Raw genomic sequence first — 18,378 nt, 5'->3', positions numbered from 1 at the left:
CTCCCTTGTACCTTTATATTTTTTTCATGTCTAGTTCTTATACTTAGAAATTATTTATTTTAGTTTTAAGTTTTAAAATTTACTCTTTTAATATTTGTTAAGTTTGGTTCAAGATCTATGCAAACTCTGTCATGTTTATCAGTTTGATAGAACGTTTACAATAATTACAGAACTGCTATGCTACTACTGTTTCTACACATTCACAAAATTTTATCACTTTTTTTTCGAGGGAAAACTCCTTTAATTGATCAATGAACAAGCCAAGGAAGTTGAAGCAAAGGATTTACACAAGAAGTCCTTCATCAAGCTTACATGCCATTCCACGCAGCTCAGATATTTTGGTTTGCGATAAAGATATATGAACTAATTCTAACATCTAAGTAAAGGTATGCTTACAAAAAAGTAGAAAAGAATGTCCAAGAATTTCTGCCCGACACAAATGAAGAAAAATGAACATGCATCATGGAGTTTCATCAATGGTCTCCAGCGCTGGTCTCCAAGATCTCTGTTTGGAGTACCTTTCAACTGGTTCTGCCTCCCTTACCACCTGATTCGCAGCTTCTAATCTCTTAAGCTCCGAAGGGAACATGCAAAATTCACTGAAAACTGGAAAAATCTTTCCCAGGTTGTTAAAGCTTGCATGCTTGGTTGCCCTTGATGCTTTGTAATTAAGAGAGCTCATTTCTTCATGGGTTAGAACAGAGTAGAGAAGCTCCATTGGTAGAAGGAAGTAAAATTTGCGCCTTTCGAGTTCCTCATCAGCTAGGAGCCCTTGAATGCGGTGTCCCACTTTGAGGTAGGTAGAGTCACAAACAAACTGTCCAGGGTATTCTAGCATCAGTTCTGCAGCTCTGATTGGTTTTGTGTAGGACTCTAACCTCCCATCCAAGAACAACACCTTGAAGACCCCATTGGCTGTCAAGGAAGGTGTGCAAGAAGCTGCGTTGCCCATTTCTGAGAAAGACAGAAGGGTTTCAAAATTGGTAGTACTTGGTATTTTAACTTTGAAATGTCAGAGTATTTATCAGGGAAGCTACCTGGTTGTTAAGAAAGAAAGAAAGAAAAATGGCTGATTGTCGTTTTCTGCCTCAAGGTCCATGGTTGGGTAATCAGTTAGCATATCTTTATTTCGATATTCTGATTTTAATATTTTGGTACTGAAGTTTGTCCTAAGTGTTGTTATATCTTTATAACTAAGTTTCCCATCTGGCAGAGGCTTAGTTTTATGCAGGTACGAAATTAAGAGAAAGTGGGCGTGTCTTTGGGCATATAATCTATTTGCCCCTTGTGTTAAAGATCATCTTTTTTAATTAAAGCCACAGATGAAGGAAATAGGCCAACCTGGAAAATTTTGGCCTATTTTAACTTCGATATGTGGAAAATTGACGCACATAACTTTCCAGTTTGTTTAATTTTGTATTTGTTAGGGTCTATTTGTGGAGAGAAGTGGAGACTAGTTTATTGCAGTGCACATGGGGAGGGATGGAGAAAAAGCTACGGGATTTAGATAACCTCACTCAAGGACACTACCAAACTAATGATTAGATATGGTACCGTGTAATTTTATTTTATTTTATACCATTTATAAAGGATTCACCTGATATCTGCTAATGTCTACACATGCAGTTTGTTTTGGTTGATATGAAAAGAGCATCTGCATTTGAGGGCAAACGTCAAATCTCTTGGTATCCAGTCACCATCCAATGCTAGCTTGCACTATATTCCCATCAACTCATTATATTAATTGCCTCAACATTTCTCTTTTGCTCACTTTTACTCACACAGCTAATTAGATGAACAGTCTCTGTTTTGTCAAATCTTAAAGAACAGCTGAAAGAAAATCAACCAATTTTTCGTTTGATAGCTTCTTAGTTTTCTTGGAGTGTCAGGATCTAATTTTAAGATGTTTTCTTGTAATAAACCTGTTGGGAGAGTAGTTGGCGAAAACCAAATTCACAGGGTGTAAAATTTGATTGAAAAAGATAGGTAAAACAGGTATAAGTATTAAATTTGCCTGCTGAATTAACAAATGAAGAATCTTAAGTAGGACAACTAAATGATTGGCCCATAATTAGTTGTCATAGGGGTTGAATGTACATTGAATGTTTTATCTGATGGGTTTTCTGCTTGTTTCCTATCCAACAAAAGGAATGATTGGCAAGCAGCGGTTCGGTTGTTGCTTAGATGGTTGACATCAGCCACAACATAAAAACACAGACTTCACAAATGTTAAACTGCTTGCTCTCTTTCCTAATTTCTTCTAGAACCCAATATTTGTCTACGATCATAATATGAAATGCAGAACATGGAAAAATGAAGTAATGGGAAAGCAAAAAGATAAAGAAAAGGAATTTAAATTACTTACAGATATACTTCTATATTTTGTACTTTTTATAGGCACTGAGTATATATGTTCATGCACAGGCAAATTGGTTCCAGCTCCAACTCATACAACTTAAAGATCTCTGGCCAGTTAACACCAGCTGTTTGCTTTGCACCAAAAGAAAATCAACAATAATCATAAAGACCCCTTTTTTCTGTTTGCTAGCTCAACAGTAGCAACTTTTGGTGCCCAAAAGGGTTGTATCGTAGAGATATTTTATTAATTAAATCCGTAAAATGTTTTTAAAATTAATACATACGTATATAATAGTGATAATTGTATGATTAGTTTCTATCAGTGGTCAAGGTAAAAAAAAAAACCACGACATTGGGCTAGGCGATAAAAAATATCTTTTATACTATATATACTGGTTTGTGGTGTTTAAAGCAGTGAGTGGGACCACACCAATGAGTAAGGGACACGTATGGTGGAACAGGGATTAACGACACGTTGGGACGTTGAACTCGAATAACCTCATCTCCAACGCGTTAACGTTCTCCACTCATCACTGCCGTTGGTTCTTCTTCTTCGTCTTACACAGGTAAATGTTCATGTTTGTACTTATCACTTCTTTAGAACGCTCGGCAAGGTTTTATGTTTTCAAAGCTTGCTAATTGCTGCGTCAGCTGATTGCTCTTCTCTTCAGGGATGGCTTATGTTCAGTATGGAAATGCAAATTGCAACTCTTTATTCCAAAAGTTTGCAATTTTCCATGTTGGTACTTCTGCTTTGCCATTCTTCCAGCCGGGGGTAAACTCTTGTACAATTTTTAACAGAGGTACGTTAATTACTCAACTGCTTCTGTAATTTGTGTTGGCTTCATTGCAATACGATGCATCTTTTCTTCCCTGAAAATTGCAATTATTTTTTAACGTAGTATGTTCGTATTTCTCTGTGCTAACTGTCCATGAACAGTAATTCCCCTGTGCTTAAACGGAAAGAGGAGTTTTGCTTTGTCAGAAAATAGAGTTAATTGCAAGTTGCCAAAGAAAGAGAGATTCTCTATCCCTACAAGTAGAAATTCTTCCAACCCTAGTGGAAGTACGGATGAACCCTCTAAAGAGAAAGAGGTAAGTATGAGTTTAGACTATGAAACTTGAAATCTACCGGCCAATGGAGATTTTATTTGGCTGGAGTGTGCTATCAGAATTATATTTTTAACTATGAAACTTGAAAGAAGTTAAGGATAATAAAACACGGTTGCAAAACCCAAATGGAAAATGACACTTGAACAACCATTTTTGACAACATTTAGACACGCGCACATGTGTCAAAATCTGAGTGGTCCATTTTCATTTAATTTTTCCAACTGGATCACTCAGATTTTGACACGTGTGCGCGTGTCTAAATGTTGTCAAAAATGGTTGTTCAAGTATCATTTTCCAACCCAAATATATGTGCTATGTTTTTGCTTTTTTTTTTTAGTTAATCCTAAGTTCGAATGTCTAATATGGTATCAAAATCTACTATAATGAGGTTATGATATTTTATGCTGATGTCTTCTGAAAATTATGACCAGTCAAGTGGTAATTAATGAACATTTAGTGATTTGGTTGTGGAAATGGGTTCAATAAACGGAAAGTAGAAAGAATGCTCGTGTGGTATTTGTCTGATTTATACTTAACTACTCTTCTGCTTGCTTTATCAGCCGTGCCATCTCAAGCATTTAACAAAATGAGACACCTGATGGTTATTTTCTTTATGATGTTACAGAAGACACCATTTGGATATACAAGGAAAGATGTCCTGTTAATTGGAGTTGGGGTTACTTTACTTGGCATTGGCTTAAAAAGTGGATTAGAGGTACCTTGCTTTTTTCTTATTCAACATCTTTTTGTTTTGTTTTTTACTATTTTTTGTACTTCAACATTTTTACTCAGCTCATTCCAATTCATAATTGAGAAAGTACGTATCCTGGAGATTACTAACAAATGGTTCAGGTTCCTTGTAAATAAAGAAGTGTACCTACTTTGAATTGCTTTTGCCAATGATGCAATGGATAACATATAGGCACTTATGTACTAGGGTTAATTCACGCAATTGTTCTTGGATAATTTTTGCAGTTTGCTGGAGTTGATTCACTACAAGCAGGAAATGTGGTTCAGCTAGTGCTAGTTTTGGGCCTCACAGTTGGGTGGATCTTCACATATGTGTTCAGAGTTTCAAACAAGGAAATGACATATGCACAACAATTACGTGACTATGAAAGTAAAGTAATGGAGGTACAACAATCTTAACAGTGTTGCTTTTTGTGCCAAATCTGCGAAAATAATTACTTTTTGGTTGACCAAAAGAATTGAAGTGCGTGTTTGGGTATTGAATATGATATTTTTTGATGAAATTTTAACTTTTTCTAATCTTTTTCAACCATCTTCAAATTTGGTTAAAGGCATCATATCTAGTTGTATGATATCATAACATAACCTTTTTGTTTTTAAGAAAATACGAAAGAGATCATTAGTCCTTAAATTGTGAAAATGGATGACTTTAAAAAATATGCAATGACAATATATTGGTGCCGTTACATAAGCTAGCTATAAACAAAACAGTGTCCCCTAGAATATTTACAGTTACATGACATGGCCAAAGTTCAGATAAATATAAGTTGTAAGGATCCATGACTTTATTCTAAACGTTTCACGCAGTATGATAAAATAATACTTCTACTTTCCTCTTTTCCTGAGCTTTTGAGAGACTGAGAGTCTGAAACATTCAGGTGTCCTGAAAAAAATGTATAGTTAAAACAATTTTGCATCAAATGTTTTATGCTTTGTGTAGAACATTTTGTTGAATTGCACTGGTCGTATGATATCTTTTTAGTTGTCGGGGCACTGTTTTTCATAATGTCTTGGACTAAATATGAGTTGTAAGGATCCATGACTATTCAAAACGTTTCACGCAGTATGATAAAATAATACTTCTACTTTCCTCTTTTCATGAGCTTTTGAGAGACTGAATCTGAAACATTCAGGTGTCCTGAAAAAAATGTATAGTGAAAACAATCTTGCATCAAATGTTTTATGCTTTGTGTAGAACATTTTGTTGAATTGCACTGGTCATATGATATCTTTTTAGTTGTCGGGGGAACTGTTCTTCATAATGTCTAGGACTAAATGAGATGTAAGGATCCATGACTTTATTCAAAACGTTTCACGCAGTATGATAAAATATTACTTCTATTTTCCTCTTTTCATGAGCTTTTGAGAGACTGAGAGTCTGAAACATTCATGTGTCCCGAAAAAAATGTATCGTGAAAACAATCTTTCTAAACATGGCTGAAGCTTGAAAATTTCGTCTGCCACAGGCTGAGGTTAAAAATCTTTCATATTGTTTCTGAATATGACATAACACTGAATAATTTTGCCTCTGTTGAATCTGCAGAAGCGTTTAGAGTCCCTAACAGAAGCAGAGCTACAAGCACTGCTTGAAGAAGTTGAGGAAGAGAAGAGACGCTAGCTAGTGGTGCGCAGGTGAACAGAAGTAGCTTGTTTGTATATATATACACTGAAATTTTGCCAAACTCATTGAAACAGAAATTTGAATCTATATGGAAATGGAAACTAGTTCAGAGAGGTTTTAGCTATGTTTTCTTCAGTTTACTCACGGACAAAGGGACGAGAGTTCAAAATTCTTAAGATGGTAATGCTTTTAAAATCCATATATTTTGTGACTTTTTCTGTGATTTTGTGACTCATTAAATGTCTTTCTGTGATTTTTTCTTCCTCCATTTTGGAGACCAGTGTTTATAATAGAAGTCATAAACGAGGAAAATTGTGTTTCTGATACTGATAAAGATCATGGAAAGTGGTAGAGTTGACAATCGTAATCGTGGATAAAGCTATCATTTGATGTTTCTTAATCATTGAAACATGAAATTGGATGGAAATGACGGTGGGTAATCTATACACTTTTTCTTTTCAATTTTTAAAATAAAATAAATATAAAATCAGACAAATAAGTATTTCCATCATTCTCATTTTATATTATTTCCTATGTTTCGTTCTTATCGAAGATATAAGCGTAAATGTTTGAATGTTACTCTTCATGCAGACATTTCACGTAACCTGCAGGGATGGGGCGAACTTGTTTTTTTAACAGCTAATGCTGATAAGGTTGATCACTTTAACTTATTTAATTAATACGAAAGCTATATTGTTAAATTCACACATTTAATTTTGGAAAATTCTCTGTTTCTTTTTATAATGTTTTTCTATTTTTTTTCTTGGATTGATTATTTATTAATTAAAATAAAATAGATACATTATTTTGATATATATTCTTTGTATGTATTATTTTATCGCTAAAATAATCATAATGAGCTATTATTTCCTTTTTTTTCATAATCTTTTCTCGAAAGAATTCACTTATTTTAATATATTATTTACTTTTTACATTCATTATAACTCTTTGATATTTTTTCAACAGAGTGAGCGAGTCTCTTTTTCTATTAAATAATAAATTATAATTTTCAAATTAAAGTAACCATTAATTAATATGGTAAATTAATTATGGACACTTTAAATATATAGAAATATAGATGTTGAAACGAATTGATTCGAAGGGAGATTACTCTTAATTGCGATGTCAATATATCTTGATCATTATGTATAAGATTTGGTATTGGAGAGTTTGATATATACGTCATTCTCTACGAATTAGAACATAATGGACGTATGTTGATAGTTTAAGGGGGTGATTACTTGAGAAAAGTAAGAAACTTAATTAATAAGAGATAAAAGCAATAAATTAATATCCAATATTTTCTCCCGAATAATAAAATAGGATTTAAACATCTAGATGCAGACACGTGTCATCTAGATGAAGACACGTGTCATTTTGATCTCAGTAGTATTAGTAATATTATTACTAGTTTGAAAACTTCTCCATATTCAAACACCAAACCCAATCATTACAATGCACTACTAACCTCAAGTAATTGCCCTTCTTTCTGTCACTAAACACGAAATGATTACTACATTGAATTTTTAAAAATATATATATATATATATAAGAATTGAAAACGTCACCTTCTCTCTCTCTCTGTCCCTAACGCTTCATCCGTACTCATGGCCGTTTTTCGTTCGTCCATTCCTCCCAATCCCAAACCACCCTTCTATTTGTCCATCCTCTGAATTTCCATATCCATCTCCATATTCTCTTTCTAGATATTCTTCTCCATTTTCTTGTTGTGCGAATATCTCAATTTGTTCCTTTCGTTTTTCTTTTCGTTTTGTTTTCCCATGGAGTCGGCGAACGGTGCTGGCTTCGCTCTAAAAACCCTAATTGGGGTGTGAAATTCTTGAGAGGCAAACTCATCGGTGGAGAATGACGATTGTGACCGGAGATCGGTACCTGGTGAAGTTGGTGGAGTTCGTGGAGGAGCAAGCCGGTCCTCTCATCGAAGAAACCAAGGTCTTGAAGATGAATCCGGCGGGCCTCCACTACGTGCAATCGAGGTTAGAGGCGCTGCACGAGGTCGAGAACCTCCTCGCTGGCGCTCCGGTGGACTACCTGAGAGCGTACGTGTCCGACCTCGGCGACCACCGCGCCCTGGAGCAGCTCCGGCGGATCCTGCGCCTCCTCACCTCGCTCAAAATATTTTCTGTGCTGCCTCATCCTATTAGGGATCCCACGCCCTTGTCCTTCTTGCCTTTTGGGCGCTTGAAGGCTCTGGAGCTCAGGGGTTGTGACTTGTCCACTTCCGCCGCCAAAGGCCTTCTTGAGCTCAGGCACACGCTTGAGAAGATCATTTGTCATAACTCTACTGTGAGTCTATTTATGGAGTTCTCACAATTGTTTTAGTTGCTTTCTTTCTTCTCTATTAAGTGAGTGTTAAAAATTGTGTCCGTGTTTTCAGAATGCTCTGCGGCATGTGTTTGCTAGCAGGATAAAAGAGGTGAAGAATTCTCCTCAGTGGAACCGCCTGTCGTTTGTGTCATGTGCGTGTAATGGCTTGGTTCTCATGGACGAGTCTCTGCAGCTTCTTCCTGCGGTTGAAACACTAGACCTTAGCAGGAACAAGTTTGCAAAGGTGGATAATCTACAGAAGTGTACCAAATTGAAGCATTTGGATCTTGGTTTCAATCACTTGAGAACATTTGCACCCTTCACCCGGGTACATGGATATAATATTTGTTTTTTCCTTACATGGTCTTTTGCAATTGCATCCATAGTATGTGCTGGACCTTGTTTGTCTTGGGGGAAAATCTTTTTGCTGCTTATTGCATGTTGGGAAATTATAGTTTTCGATTTAGTTGACTGTATAGTGTTGTTGGGAAACCAGAGTTTCTTTCATTGGGTTATTTTCCTGAATCTGAAGTCATCTTTCAATTTCCGTTCTACCAATTGTAGAAGTTTCTTTTGGAAAAGTAAACGGTCCATTCATGACATTGTTGTGAATAAAGCGATCGGAATAAAAAATTCTATTTTTGTTATTCTATTAGCTTGAATCTGCCTCTCCACAATCAACATTTAATAGAGCATGGTAGTATGAAATTTTAAACACTGTGAACATGAATATCAATACTTTATTCTTCCTTTCTTGGTTGTGATAAGATTTTTCCTTCAGCAAACTTGATTGAAAATATTAGTCACCTTAGATATTGTTTTCTTTTCGATAAGGTGTTAAAAGGATTTCAACTATTAGGTTAAGGGAGAGGTGTGTCTTTGCTTCATTTAGAGAACCTGGGTTTCAAGTGATGGGATCCCAAGTGGAGTTGATTTGGTTTGGTTTTCAAAATTCTAGCTGACTCATGCACTTATTGTGTGATTGAAAATGGAAGTATTAAGCTTCTTTTAATCTTGCAATGAGAAATACGGTGTGAAAATCACTGAAATTAGAGTGGTGTGTGATTCTAGTTTTGCTTGGATGAATTTCTGTTTTCAATATTCGAGGGTTATTCTGGATGTTCCTTGCACTATTGTGTCCCCTAACTTCGAGTATGAATCTTCTCTTAGAAATTAGTTTTAGGGCCTAATGCAACCTTATAAAGTTGGCTGTATGCTGAGGATTTTCCAAGCTTTATGAAGTATTTTAAAACCAAATCTGCATTTGAAGTGGGACTAAACCACCACCGTTGAGGTTGCAATACAGCCTCCAAAGAGGCAACATCTAAGATGGACTGAGGGTAACCATAATTAAGTCAGTTTTCCAACCTTCCCCCTCAGACCCTAGGATTCTGCCTGGAATGTGGCTAATACAGGAGTACCGGTAATACTAGAGTTACCATCATGTATGTTGTATTGGTCATTTCCATGTTGATCAGACCATGCGGAAATGTATGTGTATATTCTTAAATGCCACATACTTGCCAGGGTAGATCCCTAAAAGTAGTTTATGTTCCCAACTTCCCGTGCTATATTTGTTGAGCGTGCTTCTTTTTGTGCTCTCACTAATTTTGGTGAACTATTTGTAAAGAAAAACTAAGTTTTCTTTACTTGCTTACAGATTTCAATGACATGATCCTTAAATGAAATGAGAGCAAATTTTTCGTAGAAAAGTTATTAATATCTTTCTGTTATAGTTGTATGCCTTCATTTAAGGATTTGCTCTGGAGACCTATATACAATTTTGTTGAACCGTGCAGGTTTCCCCTCAAATTGTTAAACTAGTTTTGAGGAACAATGCTCTAACTACTTTGCGTGGAATTGAGAATTTGAAGTCACTTGAAGGACTTGATCTTTCCTACAATATTGTTTCCAATTTTTCAGAGCTAGAGTTTGTTGCGGGCCTTCCATATCTTCAAAGCTTGTGGTTAGAAGGAAATCCTTTGTGTTGTGCTCGATGGTATAGAGCACATGTATTCAGCTTTTTTGCCTTCCCAGAAAGGGTAAGTCATATTGTTCACTACTCAGCTGATCTAGCTATCTGTCTTCATCTTTGTCTATTTGTTTGTCCATGTGTGCTTGTCGGTGTTGTGTGGCATGGTTTTTATTTAATTGTACCTCAATGTCACTTGCAGAGTTCATTTAATTTCTTTGTAATATCATCTTCATCTTTGTTATTTTTATCTGAATCTTTTACTCTCTTATTTCTAAACACACATCTGGTCTTCTGTGTTAATCAGCTGAAGTTAGATGAGAAAGAAATTAACACTAGTGATTTTTGGAAGAGACAAATAATTATTGCCAGTATGCATAAGCAACCTGCCAGTTTTGGGATTTATGTACCTGCAAAGGATGAGGCTGTAGTTGAAGGTGCCAATATCAGAAGGGTATGTAATTAGTGAAGCTGCGTATATATTCATATAAAATGAAAAACATTTATTTATTATGTACCTTGAATTTGTTGCTAACTATTCTCATTTGTCGAAAATTAAATTTGAAAATCCAATTTCATCTGTACATTTATCTATAATATTGTGAAAAATCTAATACTTTTCATTTTGATCAGCATTAGATATTATTATGATATTATTCTTGATTTAAACAGAGAAAGGCCTGTCGTCTTGTCAGTATCAGAAATGAAGAAGAGACCACTAGCATATATTCTGAGGAAGATTCTGTCTCTTGTGCAAATGATATTATTCAAAGTAGAGAGGATCCTGATTTATCTGACAATGAACCTGAAATAGTAGATTTGATAAATAGAATTGAACATATGAAGAAAGAGCGTTCTATTAATTGGTTGAGGGATTTTAAAGACTGGATGGGTATTCCTTCTGACAAATCAGTGCAGACTATGAAAGAAGGCAGCACTACACTGCATCATCAGAAGGGAAATTACATCAGAAACAAGACAAATCCTGAGCAGTCTGGTGAAGTCTCTAGATATGCTTCAGACTCTGTTCTAGCCTCAGGGGATGACAGTAGCATGAATATTTTAGAATCTGATAGTTCTTTTGTAGATACATCTGCTAGTTTTCATAGGCAACAACACTTTGACTATAGAGGTTTGCTTGGTAATGCCAGTGGGGCCTCACTTTTTGACTCGGGAGGAGTGGACATGGAGAAGCTTAAATCCTCAATTGAGGGCATTGATAGTTCACTTTCACAAACTAGAAGTTCTCATGCTGACACCCTGACCACAGAAGGGGCACAAAGAATGACTGAAAATTTCAACATCTCACCATTGACTATTATTCATGATATATCTGGGTCTCAGTCATCTGCTTGCCCAGCATCTCCTCCTCATTTTCAAGAAGACCTTCTTCATCGAAGGCAACACCTGGTGGAAGAAATTTTGCAGCTGTCTACAGATTCCTTTTCAGTAGCATCTTCTGATAGTAACACGAGCTGTAGTGAAGTTGATTGTGGTGAATTTGAGCCATCAGTTTCAGAAGTTGATAATCCCCAATGTAAAACTTATGTGGATGGTGTTGGTAGTCATTTATCTCAAAGTCAGCTTAAGGAAAAGTTTTGCAACCCAAGACAAGGAAATCTTGAAAGAGAAAATGGAATTTCTTCATGTAGTTCCTCCTGTGATCAAACTTCTAAGCAGCATGCGATTGATTTTGCTGAGAATACACTTTGTGCTAGCCAAGACACTTGTTTGTTGGAGAAAAGAAAAATCAGAAAGAAAGCCAAGAAGAGAATTATTTCAGTACTAGAAGAGAAATTAGATGGCAATGCTTCTCATGATACACAAGAGAAGATAAGTCAGGGACATATTTCTACAAATCTAAAGCAAGAATTGGACCTTAATGATTTTACTGAATTTTCTGTGCATAATTACTCTACCCAAGAGATTGATGATTTTATAGTGACATATTTCAATACAACTATTGCTGATTCTGAAGCCAGTGAGGTCTGTAGTCATTGTATGCGCTGTAATTGTGTCCTTCAGAGGGAGACAAACTATAAAGAAAGGTAATTATCAATCAGTTTAATTCACCAGCATTTGTGTGAATTTACTGGGATGAATCAAATGAATGGTATCCTGATTTATCTTAAGCAATTTTGTTTGTTTGGGTCTCTAATTATTTACATAATTATTTTTGGATCACTAGTCAATCATTATTTTTATTTTTCGTATTAATTTTTTTTTTGGGAACTATCTCATCTGAAAAATGAAAGTACCATATGCTCACTTTGCCATTTCATTCTAATCTTTCCAATACATCAACATCAACCAGCTGGTGCTTTCTTATGGTTTGCTGTTGATTACATTAATCAGTGTCTCTTAGGAGTTGTAAAATATCTGGATCCGTCTTAACTGGCATCCTTCCCTCCATTGTTTAAGTCGAAAACCTCCCCATGTTATCTGTCCTAAAACTTTGTTTATGCATAAGGGGGAAGAGTGAAGTAAAATGGTCAAAAGTGTTTAACTTCATTTATATTTATTATAAAAATATTTTATGCTCCTGAGACAGAAAATGAGGCCTTTTGTCCAGGCCAAGCACAAACCCTGCCTCCACCACCATATAGAACCCAGGTTGTCAAACTTGGAAGTGTATTTAAACTCGTGGAGCTTTTGTAGACTTGACTCATAATTTGTAATCTCATAAGAGTTTACCTAATATAAATGACATATATACTTGAACATAATACACTTAACATTCAACATTTTAACTCCATACAAAAGCAAAGTAGCAAACTAATGACAGATCAGACCCACTGATATCAGACATTGTGAATAACAGAGAGAGCAAGAGTGCAGCAAATGGAGATTAATAGTTATATGTATAGGGATAATTATAATATATAAACATATCACATCAAGGAGCATAACACTGAATGAGCTGATGAAAAAGAGAATGGTACAAAAAGTATCAAATTTATTACTAATAAGTCAATAAACAATGGCCTCACTTAAGCTGACTGGACCACTATGACAGAGGAAGGAGCTTTCGCCTTTCACCAAAGCCAAAGGAAGGTGTAGAAGAGGCAATATTGATATAGTTGAGGGAGACGTGTGACTTTAAACGGATGATGAAATGAGCAAGAGAATAGGCAAGTTAGAGACATGACAATTTTTGATAAAAAATGTCTTAGATTGCGGGAAGTCACACCCCTTTCTAGTAGTTTTGATAAAAAAGGACGTGATATTTTCCAAAATAAACACTTTTTGTATGATTATTATTTGTAGTATGTATGCTAAAATTTCTGCACATTCCTGAAATGGGGTGTTTAATTTTTTTTCCCTGTATGTAGTGAAGTTGCAGTGTTACTGAGCAGCCAAAAGAAGCTCTATTTTCTACTGATCAACGTTGCTTCTGATGGGTCAGGTTAGGCCATGAACTTTTGTTTTTGTTGGCAACAGAAACTTTATTGTTCCTTTCATTTTTTATTAGATTCACTTGTCTCCTTCTGTCCATGTCTATAATGTTTGTAAAATTATGAATCTCCTTTTCTGCTCTAGGGGGTTAACGTTCGTCCCTAGTTTAAACTAGGGCTTTGTGTTTGTTAAAAAGAAGTTCCAGAGCATTTACAATATTCGACTGAAAACAGAGTTAATATGACATCAGTAAAAGTCAATTCATATGACAGCTACTACAGGGAACTTTAACTTTTTTACAGTTAAAATGTGCGTTTGATAATTTAGCACAATACAGTATCATTTCTCTCTTCATTTTGTTGTTTCTTTGAAGTTTATGTTAGTCTCTTTTGTTAATTTTATCTCTAAAGATGATTTAACTTCATCTTATGCAAACAAAACCTATTTTTTAACCTAATTTTTAATTAATCTCAAATAACAAATCATTTTTGTTAAACCAGAGCTTTCAATATTAATCATTTGGAACCAATTCTTCAACATTCTAAACCAAATGAGCCCTAAAAAAGGCTTAACTTTTAGTTCCTCTGAATGTTAAAAATGATACTTCATTCTTACCAAGTTACCAATATTTTTATCCATGTTTTGCAGCTTGAAAAATGAACACTCTTTTTAAATTTCCTTTATTGTTTTTTGAAAAAAAAAATGCATATTAATTCAACAAAATAGATCAATAAAGCTTTCTCTATTGGTTTTTATATTACTATTAAGACCCTCTCGGTATGCCATACAGGTACAATCTTGAATGTGTTGAGTTCCCACAATATTGAAGAAGTTTGTGAGGTGCAAGTAGGAATGGGACTTCAGGTGTTGAGGTTAGTGAACTTGTATACTTACGTTGACTTGAGAAACAACAGCTTGCTAAGTATAATTATTTTGGCCGTCAGGGTAAATTTTGAGAACGAAGAAACGTATCTTTTTGTCACAAGAAGCATTGAGAAATCAAGAGAATTACTATGCACCATACATGTGCTTGATTCAAGTGATGGAAATGATAGATGCTCAATAAGAAGGTGATTTACCTTTTATCTTAGATACGCACTCATTAAAAGGGTGTATGTCTTTATGACAGTATTGATATTATCAATTGCTCTACATATGTGATCTATGAATATGTTATGTTTTTTTATTTTATATTCTTCCTGTTATAATAGACGGATTGTGGAAATTTAAATGGCAGTTTGGAGCAGGTCCAGGTTGGGTTGTTTGACAAACAAGTATGTGGTGGTTCAAATGTGAGCATATATCAGTATGCAATGGTGCTCGTTTTTTGTAAAAACGGAAGTGGTAAGCTTCTGTCCAGTCATTTTATACAGTTCTTTTTTCTTTATATTCTATTCTAATGAGAATTACAGCGGTCAATTTATTTTTACGTCATGAACCTTTTTGGAGATTAATTTGCTCTATTATTATGTAAAAAGATGTCTTAAAACTATATGTGAAATTGCAAAAGATATTTTCATCAGATGGTAGGAAGTCGGAATAGTGTATATTGCACATTTAGTTGGATGATTGTGTGAAGCCACTTTTGACGGGAGTTTCCATCAATTTTATTTCAGTAGTATTACTTTGGGAAGGTTTCAGAAAAGCTGTTTTTCAATGGACAAAATCTTTTTAAAATGTCTTCAAAACGTTTTATTTTTAGTAACTAATAGTTTACAGATATTAAGCTATCCATCGTCTTAAACTTCCAGAGGAATCATGGCTGTCGAGATCACTCTTTGTGATTGGAGGGTATGTGCTTTTATGCATTGAAGATGTTAAGCAGCTGTACTCGTTTTCATCGGATGCATCCGTGTCTCCATATTTCAGAATTGATTCGTTTAGCTCCATTGCTGACATTACAGAGATGGTGAGTATACTTTTTTGGCCAAATGACATTGGAAGTACCCGACAATTAGAAACAAACAAAACCAGTGGATTTTTATCTCTTAATGTCATCCCAAAATCCTCCTTGTGAATGGAAGATGAGAAGAACATTTTTTTTACTGCGTAGATAATTTTCTACAATAAAATATATTTTACAATTATGATCCTCCGATAGATATCTTTGATGCCACCTTATAATGGTCATTGGCATGATATAAATTCTTATCACGTCATTACTAAAACAGTGACAGAAAACATTTTCAAAAAATCATAAAATTTATAAAGATGAAAGTGAGCAAGAAAATTGCTGAATTAAAATCAAATTTAGTGATATTCTTATATACTAAAAACAGATTTAAGCATTCCTAAATCTCTTCCCACTTATCATTTTGGTCCTGCTTACTCTTTGAACCCCCAATTATTGTCGCTTATTTTTGCTTGGCTTGTTTAATGTTATTCTTTACAGGTTATTGAGGGCGGTGGCAGCTACTGTGTGACTTTAAGTCTGACATGTCCTCTGGCAGAACTCCATCCATTTACCCAAATGAACCTCGAATCTGTCAATCACGAAAATACGGCTCCTAGCTCTCTTAAATTGAAGCTTCGGTGGTTCTCCAGAAATTACCTTGTGAAGTTTGTGTCATTGTTGAAGGCAATCCATGAAAAAAAAACGGGGTCACCTTTGGTAGTAAGATGCATATCGTAAATCATTTTTGCTGTGTTAGTTCATATTAATTTCATTCATTTTTGTTTTTTATTTTCATATTCTTTTTATGTCAATTAGTTTGTTTGCTTGGTGTGTTGAGTCTGCAATAGTTTCCTTCCCCTTCCTTATTCTTTGATTTGTGTCCACTCTGTGGCTGTTCTTTGTGTATAGAATTGTATAGTATAACACTAGACGTTATCATCCTGTTGTCTTGCTCCACCCCCCTCTCCCCTCATCCTAGATAGAAAAAAAGCGACGAGAAAATTTCCAATCTAAACTAGATTTGCTATACAACCTTCGACTCCATTTCCAGTGCATTAGTACTAAAGCTTCCTATTGATAATTAAAACACTTCCTTTTCGTTTCTTGTATGGACAGAGATGAAAATAACTATTAACATTGATTTGCTACTCAAGAAATTGCTGCAAGATCAGCTACATATTTGATAGCTAATAAACCACTTACACCTTAGGTCCTACTCATGATTACACATCTTTTGACTTGAACTTTGCTAGTGAAATTTGGGCTCCAAAATTTCATCAGCTGACCGATTAACAAGCTTCCTATTGTACTCATCGATTGCATATAAAATGGGTTTGTTGTGGAACAGAGTTCGGTTCCCCAGCATCGGCATTCATATCACTAGCATTAGAATAACAAAATCCGTAGGTTGAAGTGGATCTGAGCTCCTTCTGCATGAGGTCGTCATCCGCTTGCAGGATATACTTAAAATCTTTCCACAAAAAGACTAATATATTTTGAATTATTCTAGAAATATGAATAATAAATTTTATTATCAAGTGATGTAGAATAATTAAATAGAAACTTTATTTCTCTAATGCATTCCGAAATGTTGCAATTTGAAATGTGTTTTTTAGAGTGGTTTTGGAACATATAATTTGAAGGGAGGAAGAAAAGTTAAAAAAAAAACGAAAAAGAGAGATAAAAAGGTCATCACAATACAATGGGAAGAATGTAGGAAGAAAAGATGGAGGTGTAAAATCCAATTGCTAAGAAATGGTTATTTGTTATTGCATATTATGGAATAAGAGCTTCTTTTTTTTATCCATGTTTCCTTTTCTAAATATTTCTTAAAAATCTCTCCTCTCTCTGTAACCTCGCCACCACACCCCATCCATTCCTCTCACATTCACCCTCACCATTGCATGTTCTGTACTTCCATACGGTTCTTGCATTCAGATGCTCTCATATTTTTTTTTTTTCTTTTTACATCTCTCCTTTTTTCATCATTTTACTAACAAAAAAATCCCTGAAACCAATTTTGGTTTAAGGGTCTCCCAAAGAAACCCTTACTGATCAATTATATATTCTGAAATACAGAATTAGCAGTACATAATGCAAGAATTGAAATCAATTGGTGGAGTTTCGATTGAGAGCTCTTCTTGTCGCCCAAGAGTATAATGTATGCATGTATAAGTTTATTTCAAATTATGTTTTCCTTTATTTAACAAAATTATTTAGTATATTTAAAATAATACAAATATATCACAGAAGCATTATAACTTATACATTAAGAACAACTTTGATATACAAATTTGTTCATAAAGCTTTTTTTATCAGAAAACAAAATGTGTTCTTCGTTCTGAATAATCAAACGCCAGTTTGTGATGGAATATCCAAATATAAAGAGAAAGCGAAAGACATAAATTTTATGCTGTTTGTTTTAAACCATGCTTAGAACTAAGTTAGTATATTGATACATTTTGCTTCTTTTGAGTTGCGCAACACTGTTTCATGGTGAGATTTGTCACATTTAAAATACAATTTTAACGAAGTAGTCACGCCTTAAAGCACACTTTTTTCTATTACTTTAAAACAATATTGAGATCATGTTTTAAAATACAGCCTCACATTTTTTTTAAATGAAGTTTCGCTGTAAAGCACATTAAAGACTTTTTCAATTAATCTTTTTTATTCTAGTAGTGTTTTAAAGCACTACTTCACCTTTTGAAAAAAATAAATAAATTTTACGAGCATTATTTAAAACACAAAAGTAGTTTTATGTTCTAAAACACAACTTTACAAAATTTCAAAAAAATTATATATTTTAGTAACTTTTTTTCAAAATTACCCCATAAATGTAAAAGACCCTTATTTATATTACCCAAAAGATAGCAGATAAGGTGATTGTAAAGAAAAATGAACAGCTATTTATACCAGAAAAAAAAAGTGAAAACTTTGTCTAGC

General features: G+C 34.5%; 3 protein-coding genes across 5 annotated transcripts; 2 read left to right on the top strand and 1 right to left on the bottom strand.

The window, feature by feature from the left end:
- Nucleotides 1-282: 282 nt before the first annotated feature.
- Nucleotides 283-2,641, bottom strand: LOC148205301 (uncharacterized). Its single transcript, XM_088102945.1, has 2 exons — nt 2,366-2,641; nt 283-954 (listed from the first exon to the last, which is right to left on the bottom strand). The coding sequence occupies exon 2, from the start codon at nt 950-952 to the stop codon at nt 461-463; it is 492 nt and encodes a 163-aa protein (XP_087959071.1). The 5' UTR covers nt 953-954; nt 2,366-2,641; the 3' UTR covers nt 283-460.
- A 142-nt stretch (nt 2,642-2,783) lies between these two features.
- LOC148205300 (uncharacterized) lies at nt 2,784-5,962 on the top strand. The gene is made up of 6 exons (XM_088102944.1): nt 2,784-2,924; nt 3,030-3,161; nt 3,299-3,453; nt 4,097-4,186; nt 4,447-4,605; nt 5,765-5,962. The coding sequence occupies exons 2-6, from the start codon at nt 3,032-3,034 to the stop codon at nt 5,837-5,839; spliced, it is 609 nt and encodes a 202-aa protein (XP_087959070.1). The 5' UTR covers nt 2,784-2,924; nt 3,030-3,031; the 3' UTR covers nt 5,840-5,962.
- Nucleotides 5,963-6,197: 235 nt separating this feature from the next.
- LOC124843983 (uncharacterized) lies at nt 6,198-16,374 on the top strand. 3 transcript variants are annotated; one of them, XM_088102942.1, is made up of 13 exons: nt 6,198-6,274; nt 6,434-6,495; nt 7,630-8,149; nt 8,241-8,498; nt 9,970-10,212; nt 10,450-10,596; nt 10,815-12,190; nt 13,475-13,548; nt 14,329-14,410; nt 14,483-14,608; nt 14,776-14,882; nt 15,290-15,447; nt 15,931-16,374. In XM_088102942.1, exons 3-13 carry the CDS (start codon nt 7,709-7,711, stop codon nt 16,168-16,170), a joined length of 3,252 nt encoding a protein of 1,083 aa, XP_087959068.1. In that variant the 5' UTR covers nt 6,198-6,274; nt 6,434-6,495; nt 7,630-7,708; the 3' UTR covers nt 16,171-16,374. The 3 variants fall into 3 exon arrangements, with proteins under 3 accessions (XP_087959068.1, XP_047176785.2, XP_087959069.1); XM_047320829.2 differs by lacking the exons at nt 6,198-6,274; nt 6,434-6,495 and having other exon boundaries at nt 6,808-8,149; XM_088102943.1 differs by lacking the exons at nt 6,198-6,274; nt 6,434-6,495; nt 15,931-16,374 and having other exon boundaries at nt 6,808-8,149; nt 14,786-14,882; nt 15,290-15,431.
- Nucleotides 16,375-18,378: the final 2,004 nt, after the last annotated feature.

Source organism: Vigna umbellata, chromosome 1 (genome assembly GCF_029865625.1).
Source record: "Vigna umbellata cultivar VRB3 chromosome 1, Vumbellata_1.0, whole genome shotgun sequence".
NCBI lineage: Eukaryota > Viridiplantae > Streptophyta > Magnoliopsida > Fabales > Fabaceae > Vigna > Vigna umbellata.
Note: the sequence above shows the minus strand (reverse complement) of the source record. Positions and strands in the feature narration are given on the sequence as shown.